At 44.1% G+C, this 22741-nt stretch overlaps 2 protein-coding genes across 5 annotated transcripts in view; one reads left to right on the top strand and one right to left on the bottom strand.

The window, feature by feature from the left end:
* The window catches only part of tut4 (terminal uridylyl transferase 4), a 37221-nt gene extending 32913 nt beyond the window's left edge, over positions 1-4308 (bottom strand). For 2 of the 4 annotated variants that reach the window (XR_013125150.1, XM_076990079.1), the window contains exons 1-3: positions 4088-4304; positions 2472-2956; positions 501-649 (exon numbers count right to left, since the gene is read on the bottom strand). Coding sequence is in view for 3 of the 4 variants with exons in the window: in XM_076990079.1 (XP_076846194.1) it covers positions 501-649; positions 2472-2868 (546 nt within the window). In the remaining variant the exon portion in view is untranslated. Of the gene's footprint in view, positions 1-500; positions 650-2471; positions 2957-4087 lie in introns of all 4 variants that reach the window. The other 2 variants (XM_076990082.1, XM_076990081.1) reach the window with 2 other exon arrangements.
* A 47-nt stretch (positions 4309-4355) lies between these two features.
* gpx7 (glutathione peroxidase 7) lies at positions 4356-12837 on the top strand. The gene is made up of 3 exons (XM_076990087.1): positions 4356-4548; positions 7760-8021; positions 11960-12837. Exons 1-3 carry the CDS (start codon positions 4411-4413, stop codon positions 12121-12123), a joined length of 564 nt encoding a protein of 187 aa, XP_076846202.1. The 5' UTR covers positions 4356-4410; the 3' UTR covers positions 12124-12837.
* The last annotated feature ends 9904 nt before the right edge of the window (positions 12838-22741 follow it).

The raw sequence follows: 22741 nt of genomic DNA, 5'->3' as shown, positions 1-22741 counted from the left end.
CAAACACACACACAAACACACACACAAACACACACACAAACACACACACAAACACACACACACCTTGAAACTGTCATCGTAGGGAGCTAGCAATTCATACTTAGACAGCTCCTGTTCTCAACCTAAGCATCACCATAAAAACCCATTCCCCACCCTACCCCGTCTATGTGGTGATGGAGGTGTTACCCCACCCTACCCCGTCTATGTGGTGATGGAGGTGTTACCCCACCCTACCCCGTCTATGTGGTGATGGAGGTGTTACCCCACCCTACCCCGTCTATGTGGTGATGGAGGTGTTACCCCACCCTACCCGGCTACACGTCTATGAGGTGATGGACATAATGCTAGTGTGGTGATGTCAGGTAGTCTGGCCACATGTCTTATCTATAGAGCGGCCTCCTCACCAAGACGGCGACAGGCCAAATCAGGACGGTCCTGTGCAGGATCAGAGGTGGAGTACACCACCCCAACACCACCCGCCGGGGACACAGGAGTGTTACCTTAACCAGTCTGTGTATGTAGTCCCTCTGAAGTCTCTCCTCCGCCTGTTTGAGGCCCAGCTGCTGGTCGGAGGTAAACGATCCTTCCTCCACTAAACCCGCCACATCTGGACCCGACTCTCCCGCGGGGCGTCTGTCCGACCCCTCACCTAAGAACGAGATCCAAACAGACCAATCAGATCAGCGTTAACCTAACCCGCCCCCTCATACAGACCAACCAATCAGACCAGCGTTAACCTAACCCGCCCCCTCATACAGACCAACCAATCAGATCAGCGTCTAACCTAACCCGCCCCCTCATACAGACCAACCAATCAGATCAGCATTAACCTAACCCGCCCCCTCATACAGACCAACCAATCAGATCAGCGTCTAACCTAACCCGCCCCCTCATACAGACCAACCAATCAGATCAGCGTCAACCTAACCCGCCCTCCTCATACAGACCAACCAATCAGATCAGCGTCTAACCTAACCCACCCCCTCATACAAACCAACCAATCAGATCAGCGGTAACCTAACCCGCCCCATCATACAGACCAACCAATCAGATCAGCGTCTAACCTAACCCTCCCCCTCATACAAACCAACCAATCAGACCAGCGTTAACCTAACCCGCCCCCTCATACAGACCAACCAATCAGATCAGCGTTAACCAAACCCGCCCCCTCATACAGACCAACCAATCAGATCAGCGTCTAACCTAACCCGCCCCCTCATACAGACCAACCAAATCAGCGTTAACCTAACCCGCCCCCTCATATAGACCAACCAATCAGATCAGCGTTAACCTAACCCTCCTCGACCTGACTCCTGAATAGGGATGCACCGATTCCGATAATATCTGTATCGGTCCCGATATTGGAAAAAATTCTAGATCGGGTATCGGTGACAATGTGACCGATCCATAAAAACAGATTATTCAGTCTAATTCTATGCTTGTAAAACTTTTCAGTTAGTTCAACCTTAAATATCCACTCTGTCCCAGATAGAAGTGAACTTGGACAGTTAACAGGCGAGTGAAACACGAAGCACACAGAGGAGAGGTGAATCACTGACTCGTACTCACGCTGGTGCTATTACACTTAGTCCGTTTATTTGCTGGTTGACCAAAATAAACCTGGGCTCCAGCACTACTTGACTGTTCATACATGAACTGGTGAGTTGTCCAAAGCTCATTGAATGCATTACTTACAGAAATAAATTAAAGATAAAATAAAAGAGCTGTGGTCTGAGTCGGTCTACGGCAGAAAGCTAAAATACAACAATATTCCAAACGCGCGCTCAACTCGCTCCCTTAAAGAGACAGTACACATATTTCTGGCCGTTACATGCTTTGTGCTCTGCGTGATGTCTGCGCTAGCAAACTAGCCGCATAGGTATTGCCGTTTCTCTTATTTCATCTCCTTATTTATTTAAAATGATATTTAGAATTCTTGAACCATTTCAAAGGTTTCTTGCAGTTTATTTTTTCATGTTTGATCAAAGTTGTGAACCTATTTTTTTTTGTCAGTTTCAGGTTCTTTGGTATTATTTATTTTACATTCAATGTTATATTCATAATTGCACTGACTGAACAAATGCAAGTTGTGGTGTTTTTACATGTTTTGTGTGTGTTTAAGTGTGCTATACTGGGGCAGAGTTTTCAATAAACTTGTAATTCAGTATGTTTGTAAAAAATAAATAAATAAATAAATAAATAAATAAATAAAGTTTTAAGTCGATTCAGCACTGTTTTACTCTATCAGATCGGTATCGGCCGATACTAATCCTCAGATATCTGAATCGGTATCGGAAGTGAAAAACGTGAATTGGTGCATCCCTACTCCTGGACATGAAATAACTGGATACTGGATCAGCAAAAGGGCTTCAACTACAAAAGTGTCTAGTCATAGCGTAACAGGTCATGGTGTAGTGTGCCCCACCCGACCCTGCCCCACAGGTGACCCCTGACCCCACAGCGGTCCTCACCGGGGTGGCCGCCCCTCACCCCCATGGGCCTAGAGGGTTTACTGCGAGGGCGGTTCTCATCTGGAGTGCTGAGCGGGTCCTGATGTGTCATGTGCCCGCGTGGGCCGCCACCCCGGCCCGCCTTGCCGTCCTGCTGGGCCTGGCTCGCTCCTTTGCCTCTCTCCCCAGAGCCGGTCCTGCCCGTCAGGCGGCGGGGCCTGGCCCGGTCCTGAGGACCTCCTGTCGAAGTTCGTCCGGCGTGGACGCCCGACCCGTCTCCCCTCGTCCGCCCCACGCCGTCTTTGGGCCGGCCGGCGGTCCTGCCCGCGTCCCTCTGAGACGAGCCGTCCTGCTGGGACTTAGCCGCTCTGCCTGCTGCCGCCCGAGCTGCCTTGAGAGGACTTTTATTTTCCTCCATTCTGATGCTGCCGCCGGAGATCAACTAAAAACTACACAAGGGGAAAAGGCCCAGCGCTGTGCTGCAGACGGCCAACGGGTGGAGGAACCTGGAGGAGCAGACACAACCCACTTCAAAACATAGAAGAGTCCTGGAGTACAACATCTAGACAGGTTCACAGGGAAATACAAAATAAAAAAGTCACCACATCAGTGAAAAGTGTGCAAAGTGTGTGAGCAAAGTGTGTTTCTTTTCTCTGCATTTACATTGTGCTTCCTGTTTTCAACAAAAAAAAATCCCTGTCCAAGTGTAATCAAGTCTTCATACACCTAAACTACATCATTAACATGACATCCAACAACAAGAACACGTTTTTAATAACGGTTTCCCCAAATGAAGTCAAGTTCAACGTTGGTGAAACTGATCAAGACTTTATTCACGTTACTGCCAAAAGGTTTTACCAACACTCACACTTACAGGGCAGAGTGCGAGACACACGCTTACATCATGTGATCTGCTTTATATTTCCGCACTATTTCCGGTCAATAATAATTGATAATCATTAATAATAACAACACATATAATCCACGCCAGGCCACTAGTTTCAGTTGACAGCTGCTGCTGGTGAAGCCCAAACACCAACAGACGCTTCAGCCGCGGGTTGAGTGTCCCGGCCCGCCGACCACACTCACCTGAAAGGTCATCCCCGCTACCCGGACCCCGCTACCCGGACCCCGCTACCCGGACCCCGCTACCCCGCTACCCGGACCCCGCTACCCCGACGCGCCACCGAGCGGCCCACACAGACGCGGGCGAACACCACCCGAGCGGCGGCGCTTCGAACACCGCGTCCGGGGTCCGCTTGGCCGCCGCTGTGCAGCGAACAGACGGCTACGCTAATGCTAATGTTATCGCTGATGCTAACGATAATGCTAATGCTAACGTTGCCCGCAATAACAGACGGCTATGCTAATGCTATCGTTGATGCTAACGAAAATGCTAATGCTAACAATAATGCTAATGCTAACGCTGCCCGCAATACCAGACGGCTATGCTAATGCTAACGATAATGCTAATGCTAACGCTACCCGCAATAACAGACGGCTATGCTAATGCTATCGCTGATGCTAATGCTAACAATAATGCTAACGCTAACGCCACCCGCAATAACAGACGGCGATGCTAATGCTAGCTGCCCCGCGAGCTCACGTTAACCGTGTCCCTGTAAGTTTGGTCTTACCGAGATTCAGTAGTCCGCCTCGATCAGTGGCGCATAGCGGACACGGAACACTGTGGCGCTGGTTTTCTAAAGCTCTCCCCCGCCCCGCGTTACTCGAGCGCGCTCCGCGGTCTCTCCGTGTTTTTGTTTATCTCATTCGAGGCCCTGGTCAGAACTGCAGCCGCGGCCGCCATCATAACCTGTGGGCAGGGAGCATTGTGGGTAGACGCGCGTCGCCGCGGCCAGACGCGCGGCGCGCTGCGCGTCTCCGCCACACACACACACACACACACACACACACACACACACACACAGGCACGCGCGCCACCGAGACGGCTGCAGCGATGGTCGCGACGGCGCTGGCGGTGTACGCGGCGCTGCTGGCGTGGTGCGCGGCGGAGGCCAAGCAGAAGGACTTCTACACGTTCAAGGTGGTCAACGTCCGGGGCAGATTAGTGTCCCTGGAGAAGTACCGCGGCTCGGTGAGTGTCGCCGCGGCGAGACACGTCCGTGAGCCCGGACCGAGCAGCACCGACGACTAACCACCTCTGACCTGCACGGAGCGGCGGGACCCACCCGTCCCTACACCACCCGACGTGTCTCCAGCATGCTGCCTGAAGTCTCGCCTCGCCACTCGACCCGTTTCTTTGCCTTGTGCGTCTTTAATAAAGTACTAACTACACGTGCTTTACGGGTCTTTAATAAAGTACTAACTACACGCGCGTTGCGGGTCTTTAATAAAGTACTAACTACACGTGCTTTACGGGTCTTTAATAAAGTACTAACTACACGTGCTTTACGGGTCTTTAATAAAGTACTAACTACACGCGCGTTGCGGGTCTCTTTCCTGCGTGTGCCTACGTGGCAAACGCGCTCCCGCAAGACGGCGTGTGTCTCCGTGTGTTTGCGCTTAGAACTTACTTTTTATGAGACGTTTGAATTTATTTTATGTTTAATTGTTAACTCTATGTAAAGGTCATACGATATCCTTTTTGTGTTGTTGTTAACTCTTTCCAGTTAGTACAAATACTTTATTTTCGTCAAATAACATACTGACACTGTTATGTAATTACATAAGAGTAACCACTAGAGGTCAGTGTTTAACAACGGTGGATTAAACACTGGCGCAGGCTGATTTTACCACAATAGTTATAAAATGGCATGTTAATCTCACGTTCTCGTTTCTATTCCCTTTCTTTCTTTTGTATTTGTGCTTTTGGAGTTTGTGTTATTCTAATAACTATAATTCAAATGTGTTATTTTGTCATCATGCCTGCTGCTCAAGTGTTGAACACCTTTATGTTGAGATATAGTGTGTTTTGTACAAATATATCTACTTTTTTCCTTAGTCATAACCGTGCCAATGGCCTGAATTAACTCCTGGAATAAGTACTAACTTCAGACAATAATAATAATGAAATACTTATGTACAATTACCCAAATCTGTTTACAACTGTTAATATGCAGAACATGTAAACAGCACAAAAACACAGGACATTTAGACACTAGGAACAAGCACACATAGTGGAGAGGTCAGAGGTCGACGTTAGTTGTGCGACAGAGGCAACACATTTTGACATCATATTTAAATGAGGAAATAATTAGACTACGGTACTTCTGTGGGGAGAGATCTTTACCAGGGAGATGAAGATAAAGGAGCTCAGCCGAAGAAGACCGGAGGAGGAGTGTGGGTTTGTAAAGGAGAGGTGGGGTGTGGGTTTGTAAAGGAGAGCTGAGGTGGGGTGTGGGTTTGTAAAGGAGACCTGAGGTGGATTGTGGGTTTGTAAAGAAGACCTGAGGAGGGGTGTGGGTTTGTAAAGAAGACCTGAGGTGGGGTGTGGGTTTGTAAAGAAGACCTGAGGTGGGGTGTGGGTTTGTAAAGAAGACCTGAGGTGGGGTGTGGGTTTGTAAAGGAGACCTGAGGAGCATTGTGGGTTTGTAAAGAAGACCTGAGGTGGGGTGTGGGTTTATAAAGAAGACCTGAGGTGGGGTGTGGGTTTGTAAAGAAGACCTGAGGTGGGGTGTGGGTTTGTAAAGGAGACCTGAGGAGCATTGTGGGTTTGTAAAGAAGACCTGAGGAGGAGTGTGGGTTTGTAAAGGAGACCTGAGGTGGGTTGTGGGTTTGTAAAGAAGACCTGAGGAGGAGTGTGGGTGTGTAAAGAAGACCTGAGGAGGAGTGTGGGTTTGTAAAGAAGACCTGAGGTGGGGTGTGGGTTTGTAAAGAAGACCTGAGGAGGGGTGTGGGTTTGTAATGACCTGAGGAGGACTATGGGTTTGTAAAGAACTAACAGTGTCTTCCGCTTACTCCACACTAATAAGTAATGGGCATACAAGAAACGTTTCTCAGTTATTACAGCCTATTTAATGTGTGCATTAGTTATTATCCAATTAAAGACTCAAGAACTCCACCAACAGTGCAGCACATTAATTAAACCTGGGTTTGTAAAGGAGACCTGAGGTGGGGTGTGGGTTTGTAAAGAAGACCCGAGGAGGAGTGTGGGTTTGTAAATGAGACCTGAGGAGGGGTGTGGGTTTGTAAAGAGATCTGAGGAGGAGTGTGGGTTTGTAAAGGAGACCTGAGGAGGAGTGTGGGTTTGTAAAGGAGACCTGAGGTGGGGTATGGGTTTGTAAAGAAGACCCGAGGAGGAGTGTGGGTTTGTAAAGGAGACCTGAGGAGGTGTGTGGGTTTGTAAATGAGACCTGAGGAGGGGTGTGGGTTTGTAAAGAAGACCTGAGGAGGGGTGTGGGTTTGTAAAGAAGACCTGAGGAGGGGTGTGGGTTTGTAAAGAAGACCTGAGGAGAGGTGTGGGTTTGTAAAGAAGACCTGAGGAGGGGTGTGGGTTTGTAAAGGAGACCTGAGGAGCATTGTGGGTTTGTAAAGGAGACTTGAGGAGGAGTGTGGGTTTGTAAAGGAGACCTGAGGAGGACTATGGGTTTGTAAAGAAGACCTGAGGAGGGGTGTGGGTTTGTAATGACCTGAGGAGGACTATGGGTTTGTAAAGAAGACCTGAGGAGGGGTGTGGGTTTGTAAAGGAGACCTGAGGAGGACTATGGGTTTGTAAAGAAGACCTGAGGAGGGGTGTGGGTTTGTAATGACCTGAGAAGGACTATGGGTTTGTAAAGAACTAACAGTGTCTTCCGCTTACTTCACACTAATAAGTAATGGGCATACAAGAAACGTTTCTCAGTTATTACAGCCCATTTAATGTGTGCATTAGTTATTATCAAATTAAAGACTCAAGAACTCCACCAACAGTGCAGCACATTAATTAAACCTGCACATTAATGAAACCTGCACATTAATGGCTGTTTTAATAGATGCACATCAAGTTCCCGTCCAGCCAATCTCGTGTTTCTCATTCACTCTCTCTTCTTTTCCTCGCAGTTTCTCATTCTTTCTCTCCTCACAGTTTCTCATTCACTCTCTTTTTCTCACAGTTTCTCATTCTTTCTCTCCTTCTCACAGTTCCTCATTCACTCTCTCTTTTCTCACAGTTTCTCATTCACTCTCTCTTCTTCTCACAGTTTCTCATTCACTCTCTCTTCTTCTCACAGTTTCTTGCTCTGGCTCAAGTTTCTTCTCAGACATGGACCAGGTATTAGAATTACATATTAGCTTTGTGTGATATTACTATGACTGAAATCAGTGGCCTGAGTGTGTGTGTGTGTGTGTGTGTGTGTGTGTGTGGTCAGGTGTCGTTGGTGGTGAACGTGGCGAGTGAGTGTGGTTTCACAGAGGAGCACTACCGTGACCTGCAGCAGCTACAGCGAGACTTTGGGCCATCACACTTCAACGTTCTCGCCTTCCCCTGTAACCAGTTTGGCCAGCAGGAGCCCGGCAGCGACAAAGACATCGACGGCCTGGTGCGGCGCGTCTACGGAGCCTCCTTCCCCCTCTTCAGTAAGATCGCCGTGGTGGGCACTGGAGCCAACAACGCTTTCAAGTACCTAACAGGTGAGGAGTCTCTCAGCACCACGGCAACCAGCACCACGGCAACCAGCGCCACGGCAACTGTGCCGCTCAATTCTGTCCCTTCACAGCTTGACCCTAGCAGGTGAGATGCTGGCAGCGGCCGTTAACGTCACTGAACGCAGCGCTGGACGCAGGACAGTGGAAGACACTAACACATGATTTACAGTCTCACTCTGTCCACTCACTCTGTCCACTCACTCTGTCTTTTCACCCTGTCTTATTCACTCTGTCCACTCACTCTGTCTATTCACTCTGTCCACTCACTTTTTGTTTACTCTTCAGGTTGTTGTACCTAGGTATGTGTGTGTGTGTGTGTGTGTGTGTGTGTGTGTGTGGGTGAGGGTGTGTGTGTGTGTGGATGGGGGGTGCTGTGGCTTTACAACAGGCATACACAGAAAAACACACACACACACACACACACACACACACACACACACACACACACACACACACACACACACACACACACACACACACACACACACACACTATCACTGCTCACTCTGTCCTCATGCACAGATACACTGTGTTATAAGGACACAGCTGCACTGCTTTGTGTAGCTGCTTAGTATATTAATGGTTTAGTGGCTATGCAATATAAAGATAAATAATAAATATAGCCGCAAGCGGCGATTGGCGGGTTCACACACCAATAGGCATTTTGGCCTCAATAGGCAAAAGGAAGCCCAAAAGGTCCTTTAGACCTAAAAGTGAAAAGAAGCTGTTTGGGTTTGGTCAGTGTGTGCTCTACAGATAGAGTGTGATGACATCTGCGTGTGTCAGAAAGGGAGACACAAAAATAGCACATCTGGCTAGGGCTGCATCTATGTGAACAGTAAAGGAAGGCCTGCACTTGTCTATACATGATTGGGCCTCTATATTACAGACAGAGAGAGATTGAGGGAGCCAGAGACTATGTTTTGTTATTTCACTCCTTGTACACCTAGCACGCCTAACATGACTGCCCGTGTATTCAAAGTATGAATGTAGTCTGCAAAGCCTGGCATTACATGACTGACATGACTGGCATGACTGACATAACTGGCATGACTGTAATGATTTGATGATTTGACTGACATGACTGATATGACTGGACTGAAATGACTGATATGACTGGACTGAAATGATTGGCATGACTGACATGACTGATGTAACTGACATGACTGGCATTTCTGATATGACTGACATCACTGGCATGACTGACATATACTATACATATACTATAGATATGCATACAAACTTTACATACATTTAGGTAGAAGTGTGTGTGTGTGTGTGTGTGTGTGTGTGTGTGTGTGTGTGGTAGTGTATGTACTCAAACTATGACAATACATACATATAGGTATAAAGGTGTGTGTTTGTGTGAGAGAGAGACAAAAAAGAAGCCAAATATCAGTTTGTATGAGCATGTGTTAGTCACTGAGATATGGGTGGGTATGGCTAGGGAAGTGTCATTGTGAATGCTATAGGAAGGCCTGCTTGCGCCTGTATGTGTGTGTGCCTGGTTAATAGACACAGAGAGATCTAGGTAGCCAGAGCAATGTTTACTTAGGGCACAGAGATGGGAGGGGGAATGTGGGTGAGAGTGTGAGAGAGACTGAGTGTGTGTGTGAGTTTCAGCTTGCGTGCGTGTGAGAAGGAGAAGGTGACAGAGGGACTTTACATGCATTTTTATGCATTGTATATAATACTGCACTGTAGAGCCATACGATAACCGATTTAGATGAAACTTGACAAATTTGTTGAGGATGGGATTCTGAATGGGCTTGTGCATTTTGGTCAGAATTGGATAAAATATGAAAGAGCTTTAAGAATATGAATATTATATGTATCGATGCTGTCCATTAAAAAAATATTTAGCAGGTATAAGTGTCCTCAAATCCAAAATCTTTGGATTGTTTTTTGATTTCACACTCTGTAGAGTATTATAAGACTTTGTTTGACATGATAGTATGAAAATCCTAGGAGCAGTATGAAAAGTGATGATTTCAAACTATTATTAACTGTAAATAAACTGTGCATTTTTTAATAGGACATGTAATGGGAAAGTTGTTCGCACTACTGCAAGGAATCAAAAGAGTCCAATTGCATGTTCCCAAGTGGAATTATGTAGGGGATATACTTGCTTTTTTTGCAATAGCGCCCCCCAGTGGCCAATCGACACCCGGCTGGATTATGTCATGGGGGGCGTGCACTTGTCCACACCCAAGAGGTTTCGTGCAGATCGACCAATGGTAAGCCTGTCAAACGCGTGCCGATCACTGATTGGCCGATTACGTCAGCCATTTTGGAAGTATGGCATGTCTGCTTTAGGACCTGGTTTCCAGAGGCCCATAGATGATGTCTGTCAAGTTTCATGTGGATCGGCCAATCTGAGTGCATGGGGCAAATTTTTGCATGTTATAGCGCCCCCTAGCAGGTGAGGTATGGCAACTTCTGTGAGCTGCCCCAGACCCTCACAGGGAAGCTGTCTGTGAAGTGCCATCTCATTACATGCAAGTTTTCTTAAGTTAGAGCTCCATATGCGCAAAATTTACTATTGAATTTACGCCCCCTCATTTGATTGGCTTATACTGACTAGGTAGTGAAGAAATTAGCATTTTTGCTGGATAGATTTTAAAGTTCAGACTCTTCTGAACGTTTTGATACCACATATGTGCATGTATGTGAAAAATCCAGGGACAAGTTTGGGCCCAAAGATGTGTGCGATTTTGCACATTATGCAAATTAACTCGAAATCTAAGTGGGCGGAGCTAAAGGGTCCTTGAGGCTTTTTTGTTTGGTTTTAGCCAAGGAATCCATCAGAAGTGGAATTTCGTTTCTATGACCTACGGTGTAGGAGATATGGACCAAAACACAAAATGCTGCGCTATAGCGCCACCATCAGGCCAATGTGGGTCATTGTCTGGGTTTCCCTCATTGCACCTCTGGTGCACCTGTCTGCCAAGTTTGGTGTTTCTGGGCCTTACGGTCTAGGCTGCAGTATGCGTTTTACAGCCTGAAAAATAATAATAATAAGAAAAACTCGAGCAATTACAATAGGGTTCCCACACTATGTGTGTGAACCCTAATAATAATAATAATAAATGGCGACAGTAAAATGAGACAGAGAGAGAGAGAGAGAGAGAGAGAGAGAGAGAGAGAGAGAGAGAGAGAGAGAGAGAGAGAGAGAGAGAGAGAGCATGACACCGGACTGTGTGTGACCCCACTGACTGGGTGTGACCCTACAGACTGGGTGTGACCCTACAGACTGGGTGTGACCCCACAGACTGGGTGTGACCCTACAGACTGGGTGTGACCCTACAGACTGGGTGTGACCCCACAGACTGGGTGTGACCCTACAGACTGGGTGTGACACCACAGACTGGGTGTGACCCTACAGACTGGGTGTGACACCACAGACTGGGTGTGACCCTACAGACTGGGTGTGACCCTACAGACTGGGTGTGACCCTACAGACTGTGTGTGACCCTACAGACTGTGTGTGACCAGCCTGTCAGCTCTTCTGCGTAGCTGCTGTATCTGTTCACGTCAGTGTGCAGATGTGTTGAAGGATGCTGAGGTGTGTGGGGAGAGACATCGTGTCCTCACGTGAATGCCAGGGCGCTGAGCCAACAGCCTCCAATTACAGGAAATATGCAGCACCGCCACTACATCATACAAAAATAACATCTATGTTCATTATTGTGTGGAATGCAGGATGGGGTGCTGTGTGTGTTTTAGAGTAGAGTGAGTGTGTGTACTCAAGGTCTCATGTTTCTGCTGTACCTGTGACGCTCACTAGCACAGTCCTGCAGCAGAGTGATGAATGCACTAAAGACACACAACAGTACTTCACGTCTCCTCTCCCCCTCTTCCTCCTCTACCCTTCCCCCTCTTCCTCTCCTGTCCTCCCCTCCCCTCCCCCCGTCTGTCCACAGAATCTTCTGGGAAGGAACCAGACTGGAACTTCTGGAAGTATCTGATTGACGTAGATGGTAAAGTGGTGGATTCATGGGGCCCCCGTGTGTCTGTCAGTGAGATACGCCCACTGATCGCAGACATGGTCCGGAAACTGATCATAAAACGCAAGGAGGAGCTGTGATAGAACACACACACACACACACACACACACACACACACACACACACACACACATATACACACACACACACATACACACACTCACGCACGCACACACACACTCACACACATACACTTACAGACACACATACACACACACACATACACACACTCACGCACGCACACACACACTCACACACATACACTTACAGACACACATACACACACACTTACAGACATACACATACATACACACACACATACACACACACATACCACACACACTCACACACACACACACTCGCCACACACACGCACACACATGCATACACACAAATGCGCACACACACACACACACACACATGCGCACACACATATACACACGCACATACACACGCACACATACACATACACACACACATACACACACACACACATACACACACACATGCACACACACACACGCACAACAGTGCACTAACACAACACAAGTAGATCACACACACACACACACAACAGTGCACTAACACAACACAAAGAGATCACACACACACACACACACACACACACACACACACACACAACAGTGCACTAACACAACACAAGGAGATCACACACACATGCACACACACAACAGTGCACTAACACAACACAACGAGATCACACACACACACACACACACACACACACACACACACACACACACACACACACACACACACACACACTCGCACAACAGTGCACTAACACAAGACAAGGTCTGGCCCCAGGATGTGTTAGTGTGGAAGGCCACACTCCACACCTATTGTGTCCTTAATCTCATAATGATTTACGTGTAAACAAATGACTGGCTCCATGCGTTCTACCTGATCTGTGTTTGTGTGTTATGTCTGGATGTTTTGGAAGTGTGTTCTACCTGATCTGTGTTCGTGTGTTATGTCTGGATGTTTTGGAAGTGTGTTCTACCTGATCTGTGTTCGTGTGTTATGTCTGGAGGTTTTGGAAGTGTGTTCTACCTGATCTGTGTTCATGTGTTATGTCTGGAAGTTTTGGTGCTCTACCTGAAGAGCCATCAGATGTGTGTGGAGCTGTTTGGAGAGGCTCATTAAATCAGTTCTGTGTTAATAATGTGTGGACCCACTCTCTTCTGACACTACTACACGTGTGTGTGATTATAGCCCATCAGTTGAAATTTTCATTTTTTGATTTTTCAGTCGTGACTTTGATTAATTCAGTTGGGCATTACAGCTCTTCTTATGACGGTATCAGGTCTGTTGACTCCACCTGTGTAGATATATAGTGTAGATATATAGTGTAGATATATAGTGTAGATATATACTCTGAGTCATTTATATTTCTGTCCACATATGCATCATGAGAGATTCCTCCCTCTGCAATTAAAAGTCCATTACTTTCTACTTCCCACTGTGTCCTTGGCATGTGGAAGGCAGCCGTATAATCGTGAGGTCTTGCATCTCTGGGCACTGGTAAGAGCCAATGGTCTTACTATTTAGGTTTAAAGGTATAAAGGTTGTCAGAACATTACATCCAATATTACAAGTGTTCATCCCCAGAATTACTGCACCAAGTGAATTACTGCAGACAATTTTATATTTTGTTATTAAAAATAGAATATTTATCTAATACAGTATTGAATATCTATATCTTTTATATCTTTGAATATATATATCTATCTATGTCAGGAACACCAGTCCCAGAATCCTTCAGCAAACTTTATCAGATATCTCCACTCTTAAAGGACATGAGACTACAGTCGATAACTCCACTCCTAAAGGACATGAGACTACAGTAGATATCTCCACTCTTAAAGGATATGAGACTACAGTAGATTTCTCCACTCTTAAAGGACATGAGACTACAGTAGATATCTCCACTCCTAAAGGACATGAGACTACAGTAGATATCTCCACTCCTAAAGGACGAGACTACAGTAGATATCTCCACTCTTAAAGGACATGAGACGACAGTGGATATCTCCACTCCTAAAGGACGAGACTACAGTAGATATCTCCACTCTTAAAGGACATGAGACGACAGTGGATATCTCCACTCCTAAAGGACGAGACTACAGTAGATATCCCATGAGACGACAGTAGCTATCTCCACTCCTAAAGGATATGAGACTACAGTAGATATCTCCACTCTTAAAGGACATGAGACGACAGTAGATATCTCCACTCCTAAAGGATGAGACTACAGTAGATATCCAATGAGACGACAGTAGATATCTCCACTCCTAAAGGATATGAGACGACAGTAGATATCTCCACTCTTAAAGGATATGAGACTACAGTAGATATCTCCACTCCTAAAGGATATGAGACGACAGTAGATATCTCCACTCCTAAAGGATATGAGACTACAGTAGATATCTCCACTCCTGAATGTGCCACAGACCCAAATGCACATGTGCAGTCCGACATCCAGTCATACTATTTCAATTACACCTCTCTCTTCTAAAAATGAGCACACACACACACACACACACACACACACACACACACACACACACACACACAAATAATTGTTCAGTTGCGCCCTGAAAATAAAAGATATAGATGTAAAAGCATCAAAATCTCATTTGGTTTGAAAAGAAATTCTGTTTTGTCAAGAAACAAAGAAAGACAAGAAAAGCATTTTTGATTTCATATAATTAAAACCACACAGGCACCTCAGAAGAAAGAGAGAGAAAGAAAGCGTGAATTATAAAATTATAATACATATTGTGTGTACATCACTGCACTGGTTACCTGTCAGCTTTAGAATAGATTTTAAGGTTCTAGTCATGGTTTTTAAATGTCTTCATGGTCTTGCCCCTCTTTACCTAAGTGAAATGATGGTTAGATATGTTCCAGTCAGGTCTCTCAGGTCTTCAAACAGTAATCTACTGGTGATTCCTAAAAGCCGATTAAAGATTGGCGAGGGTGCTTTTAGCCACTATGGCCCAAAGCTCTGGAATTCTCTTCCTGAAGAGCTCAGAGGCATTTCATCCTTGCATAGTTTTAAGAGCAGTCTCAAAACATTCCTGTTTAGATCCGCTTTTAGTTAAGAAACTCTAGCTTAATAGTTTTATCTTATTTACTTTACTTTTTATTATCTTACTTACTTCACTTTTTACTTTTTATGTTATTTTAATATTTTTATCTTTAATTTCTTTTAACATTTTCTTTTTGTCTTTTTGTCTTTGTCTTATCTCCTTTTAATGTTTCTTTTATTTATTCTGTAAAGCACTTTGAGTTACATGTATGTATGAAAGGTGCTATACAAATAAAGATTATTATTATTATTATTATTATTATTATTATTATTATTATTATTATTATTATTATTATTATTATTATTATTATTGTGATGCATACCACCCGGGCAACCTCTAATTTCACCACTAGGGGCGCATGACCTCGCTGCAGAGGCCTCTCATGTGGACTACCGAGCCGTTCTTATTCTCCTGTATCTCCTCGTGTACTGACCTGCTTTCTGTCCCTGGAAGCCCACCAGACTCTGCCCCCCCACTGACCACCTGGACCGTCTTACATTCTCTTGGGCCAAGTTAATAAATCTGTGCACGAGTGTTTAATCCCAGAGACGCCTCTGCCATTGACATCTCTGCTGGAGAATCTCTGGCTCTCTTTGAGTTTCTCCACAACCCTACAATTACACAGTGTGTGTATTTGGGTGTCACAACACTGTCATTTGAGCCTCATATTAAAACATGTGTAAAACCACCTTCAATCACCTCAAGAACATCTCAAGAATCCGCCCATATCTTTCTTTTTCTGCTGCTGAGACCATTATGCATGCATTTGTAACATCTCGTATTGATTACTGTAATGCAGTATTACATGGTCTCCCCAATCGGCTGTTAGACAGACTGCAGTATGTTCAACGCTGCAGCCAGGGTATTGACCCATACAAGATCTCGGAACACATTACACCAGTGTTGAGGTATCTTCACTGACTCTTAGAGAATTATATTCCGACATGCACTTTACGCTCCTCTAACTCACGTGTCCTCCTGCGTACTCTAGGTAACAGGGCTTTTAGTGTTCCTAAACTCTGGAATGTTCTCCCATAACAGTTACGTCATTAACGTAACTATCATTAGTTATTAACGTAACATCATTAACGTAACTATCAACGTAACTATTAACGTCAGTCATTAACGTTGTTCAAAATCAGTCTGAAAACTCCTCTATATCAGCTAGCATATGAGTGAGCAATCATAGTCATAGTCATAGTTCCTTTATTTGTCTCCCAGAGGAGAAATTTTTCTTGGAATGGTTTGTTTAATCATTGTTTAGTATTTTATTATTATATAACATTTTTATGATTTTGTTTTTTATTGTATAATTTATATCCTTATTTTACTTTTTATACAGTTATTGTTTTAAATCTGACAGTATTATATATTTTCCCTTACATTCACTTTACAGTTTTATGCTGATGAAATTCTGTATTTTTTGTTGTTTTTATTGTACAGTGACCTTGGGTCTCATGAAAGGCACTTTATAAAATAAATGTATTATTATTATTATTATTATTATTATTATTATTATTATTATTATTATTATTATTATATGTCTTTACTAATTGTGCCCTTGTGAAATAGACAAATATAATAAACTAAACTAACTGACTCATCTGTCTGACGACAGCCCTGCTCCTGTTGTTCTAAACGCTAGAGGGACACTGGGCTCGTTCACGCACACACTCATTTATTTATATCACTGTTCTGTATTGGTGACTAAGAGTAAAGTCAGAGAATATAATCAGAACAAACGGCCCTGTTGGGTTTCTTTGGAAAACAAAGATCTTTGTCTTCTCAGAAGCTGAAGGCAACGCTCTGGTGTCATTACACGCATTTACAACTCTATTATCAAAAGAGAGAAGACTTAATTGGATGCCTGGTTGCCTTTTGAGCTGAATGTTAGTCACATAGAATCATTTACATAGAATCTGACAGATTCCATGTCAAACTTGTTTATGATATTAATGTCCTTGATAAATCAAAGCTACATGTCTTCTGTACTGGGAAAACCAAGACAGCTTGATTGCCTAGTTAATGTCAGGGTTGCCAACTCTCACGCATTGAGCGTGAGACACACGCATTTGACCGTTTTCACACGCTCTCACGCCACACTTCCGATATCTCACGCCGAAAAAAAATATCCAGTTTATTTACCTCAGATCCACATATATGATTCAATACGTTACTAGTTCGCTAGCTCTGGCGCCATCCACCGGCGATATAACACTGAATCTGTGTCCATTTTACGTTCGCCACCCCCCCGCTCAACAAAATACACTCGCCACCGTCAAAAGTTGGCAACCCTGTAATGTTGGTTTCCTTGGTGGACAATATACAAGTCCAGTCTGGGTGTAGTTGTTGACAGCTGTAGCACACTGGGTGTAGTTGTTGACAGCTCTAAAACGCTCTAGGTGTCATTTAAAAGTGTGATAAACGAAAGGCTGGTGGCACAAAGCCGATGACTTTTGATGGCTTATAGTCACTCACGGTGGCAGAGCCGCTCAATGGTTGATGTATGGTGCTGCGGCTTTTCATTCAGCGTTGATCGTCACCAGACCTTATCTAAAGATCTTTCTTTTCTGCTCATTTTCCTCACTACTTGTCACAGGCTAAGCTAAATAGCTAGGCTAACAATCAAAACCAATACAAAGCTAAACTATCTACATTTGCACAAATCCTACAAATGCGATGCCACTCGCTCGCACGCTGATGGAACATTCACTGATAACCATAATCTATAATAATAAATCCTTTACAGTGCTGCCGTTAACGGTCTACCACTGTAGACTCATGTACTCTCCTATAATCTGAATTCGACGTTATCGCCAAACAGTATTCTGAACTAGTAATTTAGAGCCATCTAGCTGGATGTCGGCTAGTATCTTTCACTCAACATAATTTTCAAACAAAAGGTATGAACCATATTCACTTCAACAAATGCAACAAATGGCAGTTTGGGGCTCGTGGGGATGATTATAAGCGAGTGTCCGATACGCAGAATCACCCAAAAGACTCTTTAGATGCCTGTCAGCAGAGGCAGGCGGCGTTTCTGGACAACGGAGGCCACAGTCACGCAGCACTGGCCACAATAAGTGCCACGATTATGTGGCAGATGCCACAAGGTGCCATTTCTGGATGGCACAGTAGTCACTTTCATGCTGTTTACATGCTGCTTACATGCCAAACCCTTACAGGACATTTAGCAGAAATACTCGCCAATCAATAACTTCTGAGATGTTTTGTGATTGGCCAGATGCAGTTCGATTAGCTCTGAGTTTGTTTGCTCATCCTAACTATCCCAGATGCTTTCCTGACCCCCGAATTTCAACCTGAACCTGAATTTTAACTTGAATTTTTGCATACCTGAATGAATTTCACAGACTTTTTTTTCAAGTAATAATGGTTTCAAGTTGTTCAGTTCAGGTTCTGCTGACACTGAAAAAGCACCATACACTCACTCACTCACTCACTCACTCACTCAGATGCTCAGTTCTGGGGACAGGACAGCAGACCTCAGCGTTATGGACATGTTCAATCAGACTGATGCAACACACTGACATGTAAGCTCAGAAATCCCTTTAATGAATAGTTTGTGTTCAGGTGATAAAACAAACACCCTGTTAAATTCTCACAGTGTTACATTTTTTTAATAATAGCACATTTATCAAACAATCTTCTGTTTCCTATGGAGGAAAAAAGGTGACAAAACCATCAATAAATGAATGAATATACAGTGGTACCTCAACATACGAGATTAATTCGTTCCAGACCCAAGCTCGTAAGTAGAACAACTCGTATCTCAAACGAATTTTCCCCATATGAATTAATGTAAATAATTCTAATTGGTTCCAGCCCTCAAAAAAAGTCCCAAAGTTAGCCTAAATTATGAAAAGACATGTTTTTAATCAATGTACATGCAACACGTATAAATAAACAATAAAGTAAATAATGATTTATTTCCAGAACAGGCCGGTCTCATCGCAGTTAAATATTTGCTGCGAGACGTAGCCTTCTTTTTCAACCAGGAAACGCGTAATAAACTCGTCCACTGCCTTGATGTATGCACTCGATGCACCTTTCGCTGCTTTAACAAATGGTGGACGTACTGCAGTCGAACATCCTTGAAAGTTCAATGACACGAGTTCCTTTATCGTGTAAATTAATTATCTCCTGGTTCGTTTCTATGGATATCATCCTCTTCTTCTTCTAAACGGGCTTTCCACCTGCGGATACTTAATTGGGACCCATGATGCACACAAAAAGTTCAGATTAAAATATACACTCGCTCTAAACACTGACACGACCGATGCGCCAACTAGCGGTAGCATCGTGAAGCTCGGCTCGTATCCCAAATTTGAGCTCGGATGTCGAACAGAAATTTCGCTCGCGTTGCGGCTCGTAACTTGGAATACTCGTATGTGGAGCAGCTCGTATGTCGAGGTACCACCGTATACAGCATAAAATAGAAAGAAAGAAATATATGAATAAACTGATATTTGGCATTATATATATATATATAAACTTCCTCCAATATGCTAATGATGTAGACTAAAACAACAGGCAGCTATCTTGGAGAAAGATGGGTGTTTGATTATTCTTGCCTTGTTTTTTAATCATTTGGGTTCTGCACTACAGCATTAGTGATAGCAGAAGTGTAGAATTCGTTGCCTTGTACTTGTGTAATGACAGTAAAATGTAATCTGAATCTGAATAGAGAGATTATGATTAATAGCTGAAGAGCTGGACAGTGGGCACTGTGACTGTGTTTTATTATAGAGTTGAAGGTTTAATTTTAGAGTTGGGGAAACTCTAAATGAAATACATATGGACCCGTCAGCTTTGGACAACCTGCAACACAAGGTCATTATTTCATTAATCAACATTAACATGATGGCGTTCATATAAATGCATTTTTGATCAACAAAATGTAATAAAACAAGAAACTTATGCTTGTCCAGCTCATCTGTGATCGCCAGTGATGGCTAAGTTACCTTGAGAAAGTAATCCGATTACTGATTACTGATTACTCCTTTTAAAAGTAACTTAGTTACGTTACATATTACTTTATTTTAAAAGTAACTACGTTAGATTACAAGTTACTTTAGTAGTTACATTCAGCAGCAAAATAAAATTTTCCAATACTCACTTTATTGGAAGTGCATTTTTAACAGTAACAATGTATTGAAGCAGGTTCGGTAACCGAGGCAGAAACTGCTTAATCCAAAAATCCCGAGGAGGGAAACTTTATTGATAACGCAACCCTGGCAAACCCCCCCCCCCCCCCCCCACGCCCCCCCCCCCCCAGTGTCACTTAAAGGGCAAGACTCTCCTGACATTACGTTTGTGTAGCTGCGCAGTATTATTTGTAAATTTATTTGTAAACATAATACAAGCGAACTGGGGTGGGTTTCCCGAAACGTTCGTAGCGCCAAGTACTTCGTAACCTCGTATGAAACGTACGAGGTTAAGAAGTACTTAGCGCTACGAACGTTTCGGGAAACCCACCCCTGTTCAGTCAGACAGCTTGTGAAACGAAATACCATTACAATTTCAAGCATTTTAAAGTAGGCGACGTTAGTCAAAATTCCAGCACTTTTCAAACGTGGAACACAAAGCAACATTAAAATTCTCCAGGTAAATGTTCCTTCCCCTGTTTTTGATGGGTGTTTCTTTATACTACCACATATCGTTTCGGGAGGACACTGCAAAAAATGACTTGTAAAACGCGCTCGCGCTCTCACAGGGTAGCGCGCAGCGTGCGGAGTCGAGCGCTACGGTCAGACGCAAAAGTAGAACTGAGACAAGAAGAAAGCAAAAATATATTTTTACTAGGGAAAATAAAAATAGTAACGCACAGTTATTTGGATAAGTAACTTTAATCTGATTACTGGACTGGAAATAGTAGCGCGTTATATTACTCGTTACCGAAAAAAGTGGTAAGATTAGAGTAACGCGTTACTAAGTAACGCGTTACTGACATCACTGGTGATCGCCCACAGGACCTGGGACAAAACTGAAAACCATGCACAATTTTCTGATTAGTTCAGATTCTATTGTTTAGTTATGTCTGGTCCACCTTGCTGCTCACCTCTGCCCACTGTCAACCAATAGCTCGTTAGAACTAGTCTCGCCCACCTCATTAACGGATGGAATAATGGAACAGAGACATAAATTAATAAATCCTTAAATCAATATGTCCATAACTATATAAATCAATCAAATTAATTTTTGAAAAATATTTTCTGTCAAATATTTATGTATTTATTTATTGGTTCCTGTTTTTATGCTGCACCTGTATTATTGATTTTATGAATTGGTTTGTCACCTTTCATCCTTCCATACTTGTGCCTACCACAGACATGTGGTGACATGAGAGAGAGAGAGAGAGAGAGAGAGAGAGAGAGAGAGAGAGAGAGAGAGAGAGAGAGAGAGAGACAGAACAGATGCAGGAGCATTAACAGAACAAAGAGCACAAATGAAGTTCATGACCAAAGCTGCCCGTCTGTCTGCGTGAGCTCAAAGTCAGACTGGTACACGCTCACCAATCAGGTAAGTAAAACATCTCCCCTATCAACAAACAAAACAGCAGAAATCATTCAGTTGCTCTCAGGGAGGCAAGATAAAAAACGTGTCTAATCAGATGAGGACTGCACTGAAGAGAATAAATGTTCATTGAAAACAAGCAAACAATAACTAAAGTGTCCAGGTGTAAAAGTGTCCAGGAGTAAGATATTCTGAACATGAACATATTTCACAAAGCTGCCAATATCACGGCTTTGGACAGATAGTTACACATCTAAGCAAGACAGTAACAGCTTCACGTCAATTAAAACAAAAGACCAACCAACACACGATGTTTCGAGGAGGGCCTTAGTCCTACAGAGATTAGGATCATGTCACATTCTGAACAGAATAACCTCTGACCTAGCACATGACCTCTGACCTAGCACATAACCTCTGACCTAGCACATTACCACTGACCTAGCACACAACCTCTGACCTTACACACAAGCCTTCTGACCTAGCACATAACCTCTAACCTAGCACATAACCTCTGGCTATTGACGCCTGACAAACAGATGTCTGAGTACACACAGAGGGTTGAGCACACACAGAGGGTTGAATACACACATACAGAGGGTTGAGTACACACAGAGGGTTGAGTACACACAGAGGGTTGAGTACACACATACAGAGGGTTGAGTACACACATACAGAGGGTTGAGTACACACATACAGAGGGTTGAGTACACACAGAGGGTTGAGTACACACAGAGGGTTGAGCACACACAGAGGGTTGAGTACACACATACAGAGGGTTGAGTACACACAGAGGGTTGAGTACACACAGAGGGTTGAGCACACACAGAGGGTTGAGTACACACAGAGGGTTGAGAACACACAGACAGAGGGTTAAGAACACACAGAGGGTTGAGTACACACAGAGGGTTGAGTACACACAGAGGGTTGAGAACACACAGACAGAGGGTTGAGTACACACAGAGGGTTGAGTACACACGGATAGATGATTTGCATATAAAGCAGAGCTCTTTAACTTTAAGTCCCAACACTACCCCCCCCTCCCCCAACA

The sequence above is a fragment of the Brachyhypopomus gauderio genome, unplaced genomic scaffold, assembly GCF_052324685.1.
Source record: "Brachyhypopomus gauderio isolate BG-103 unplaced genomic scaffold, BGAUD_0.2 sc73, whole genome shotgun sequence".
In the NCBI taxonomy this organism is placed as follows: domain Eukaryota; kingdom Metazoa; phylum Chordata; class Actinopteri; order Gymnotiformes; family Hypopomidae; genus Brachyhypopomus; species Brachyhypopomus gauderio.
Note: the sequence above shows the minus strand (reverse complement) of the source record. Positions and strands in the feature narration are given on the sequence as shown.

What these genes read in the sequence shown, in the direction of transcription:
- gpx7 (XM_076990087.1), top strand. Translation starts at nt 4,411, where the DNA reads ATGGTCGCGACGGCGCTGGCGGTGTACGCGGCGCTGCTGGCGTGGTGC. An exon ending in TGGAGAAGTACCGCGGCTCG is followed by an intron (nt 4,549 to 7,759) that starts GTGAGTGTCGCC and finishes GTGTGTGGTCAG; the next exon opens with GTGTCGTTGGTGGTGAACGT. An exon ending in CGCTTTCAAGTACCTAACAG is followed by an intron (nt 8,022 to 11,959) that starts GTGAGGAGTCTC and finishes GTCTGTCCACAG; the next exon opens with AATCTTCTGGGAAGGAACCA.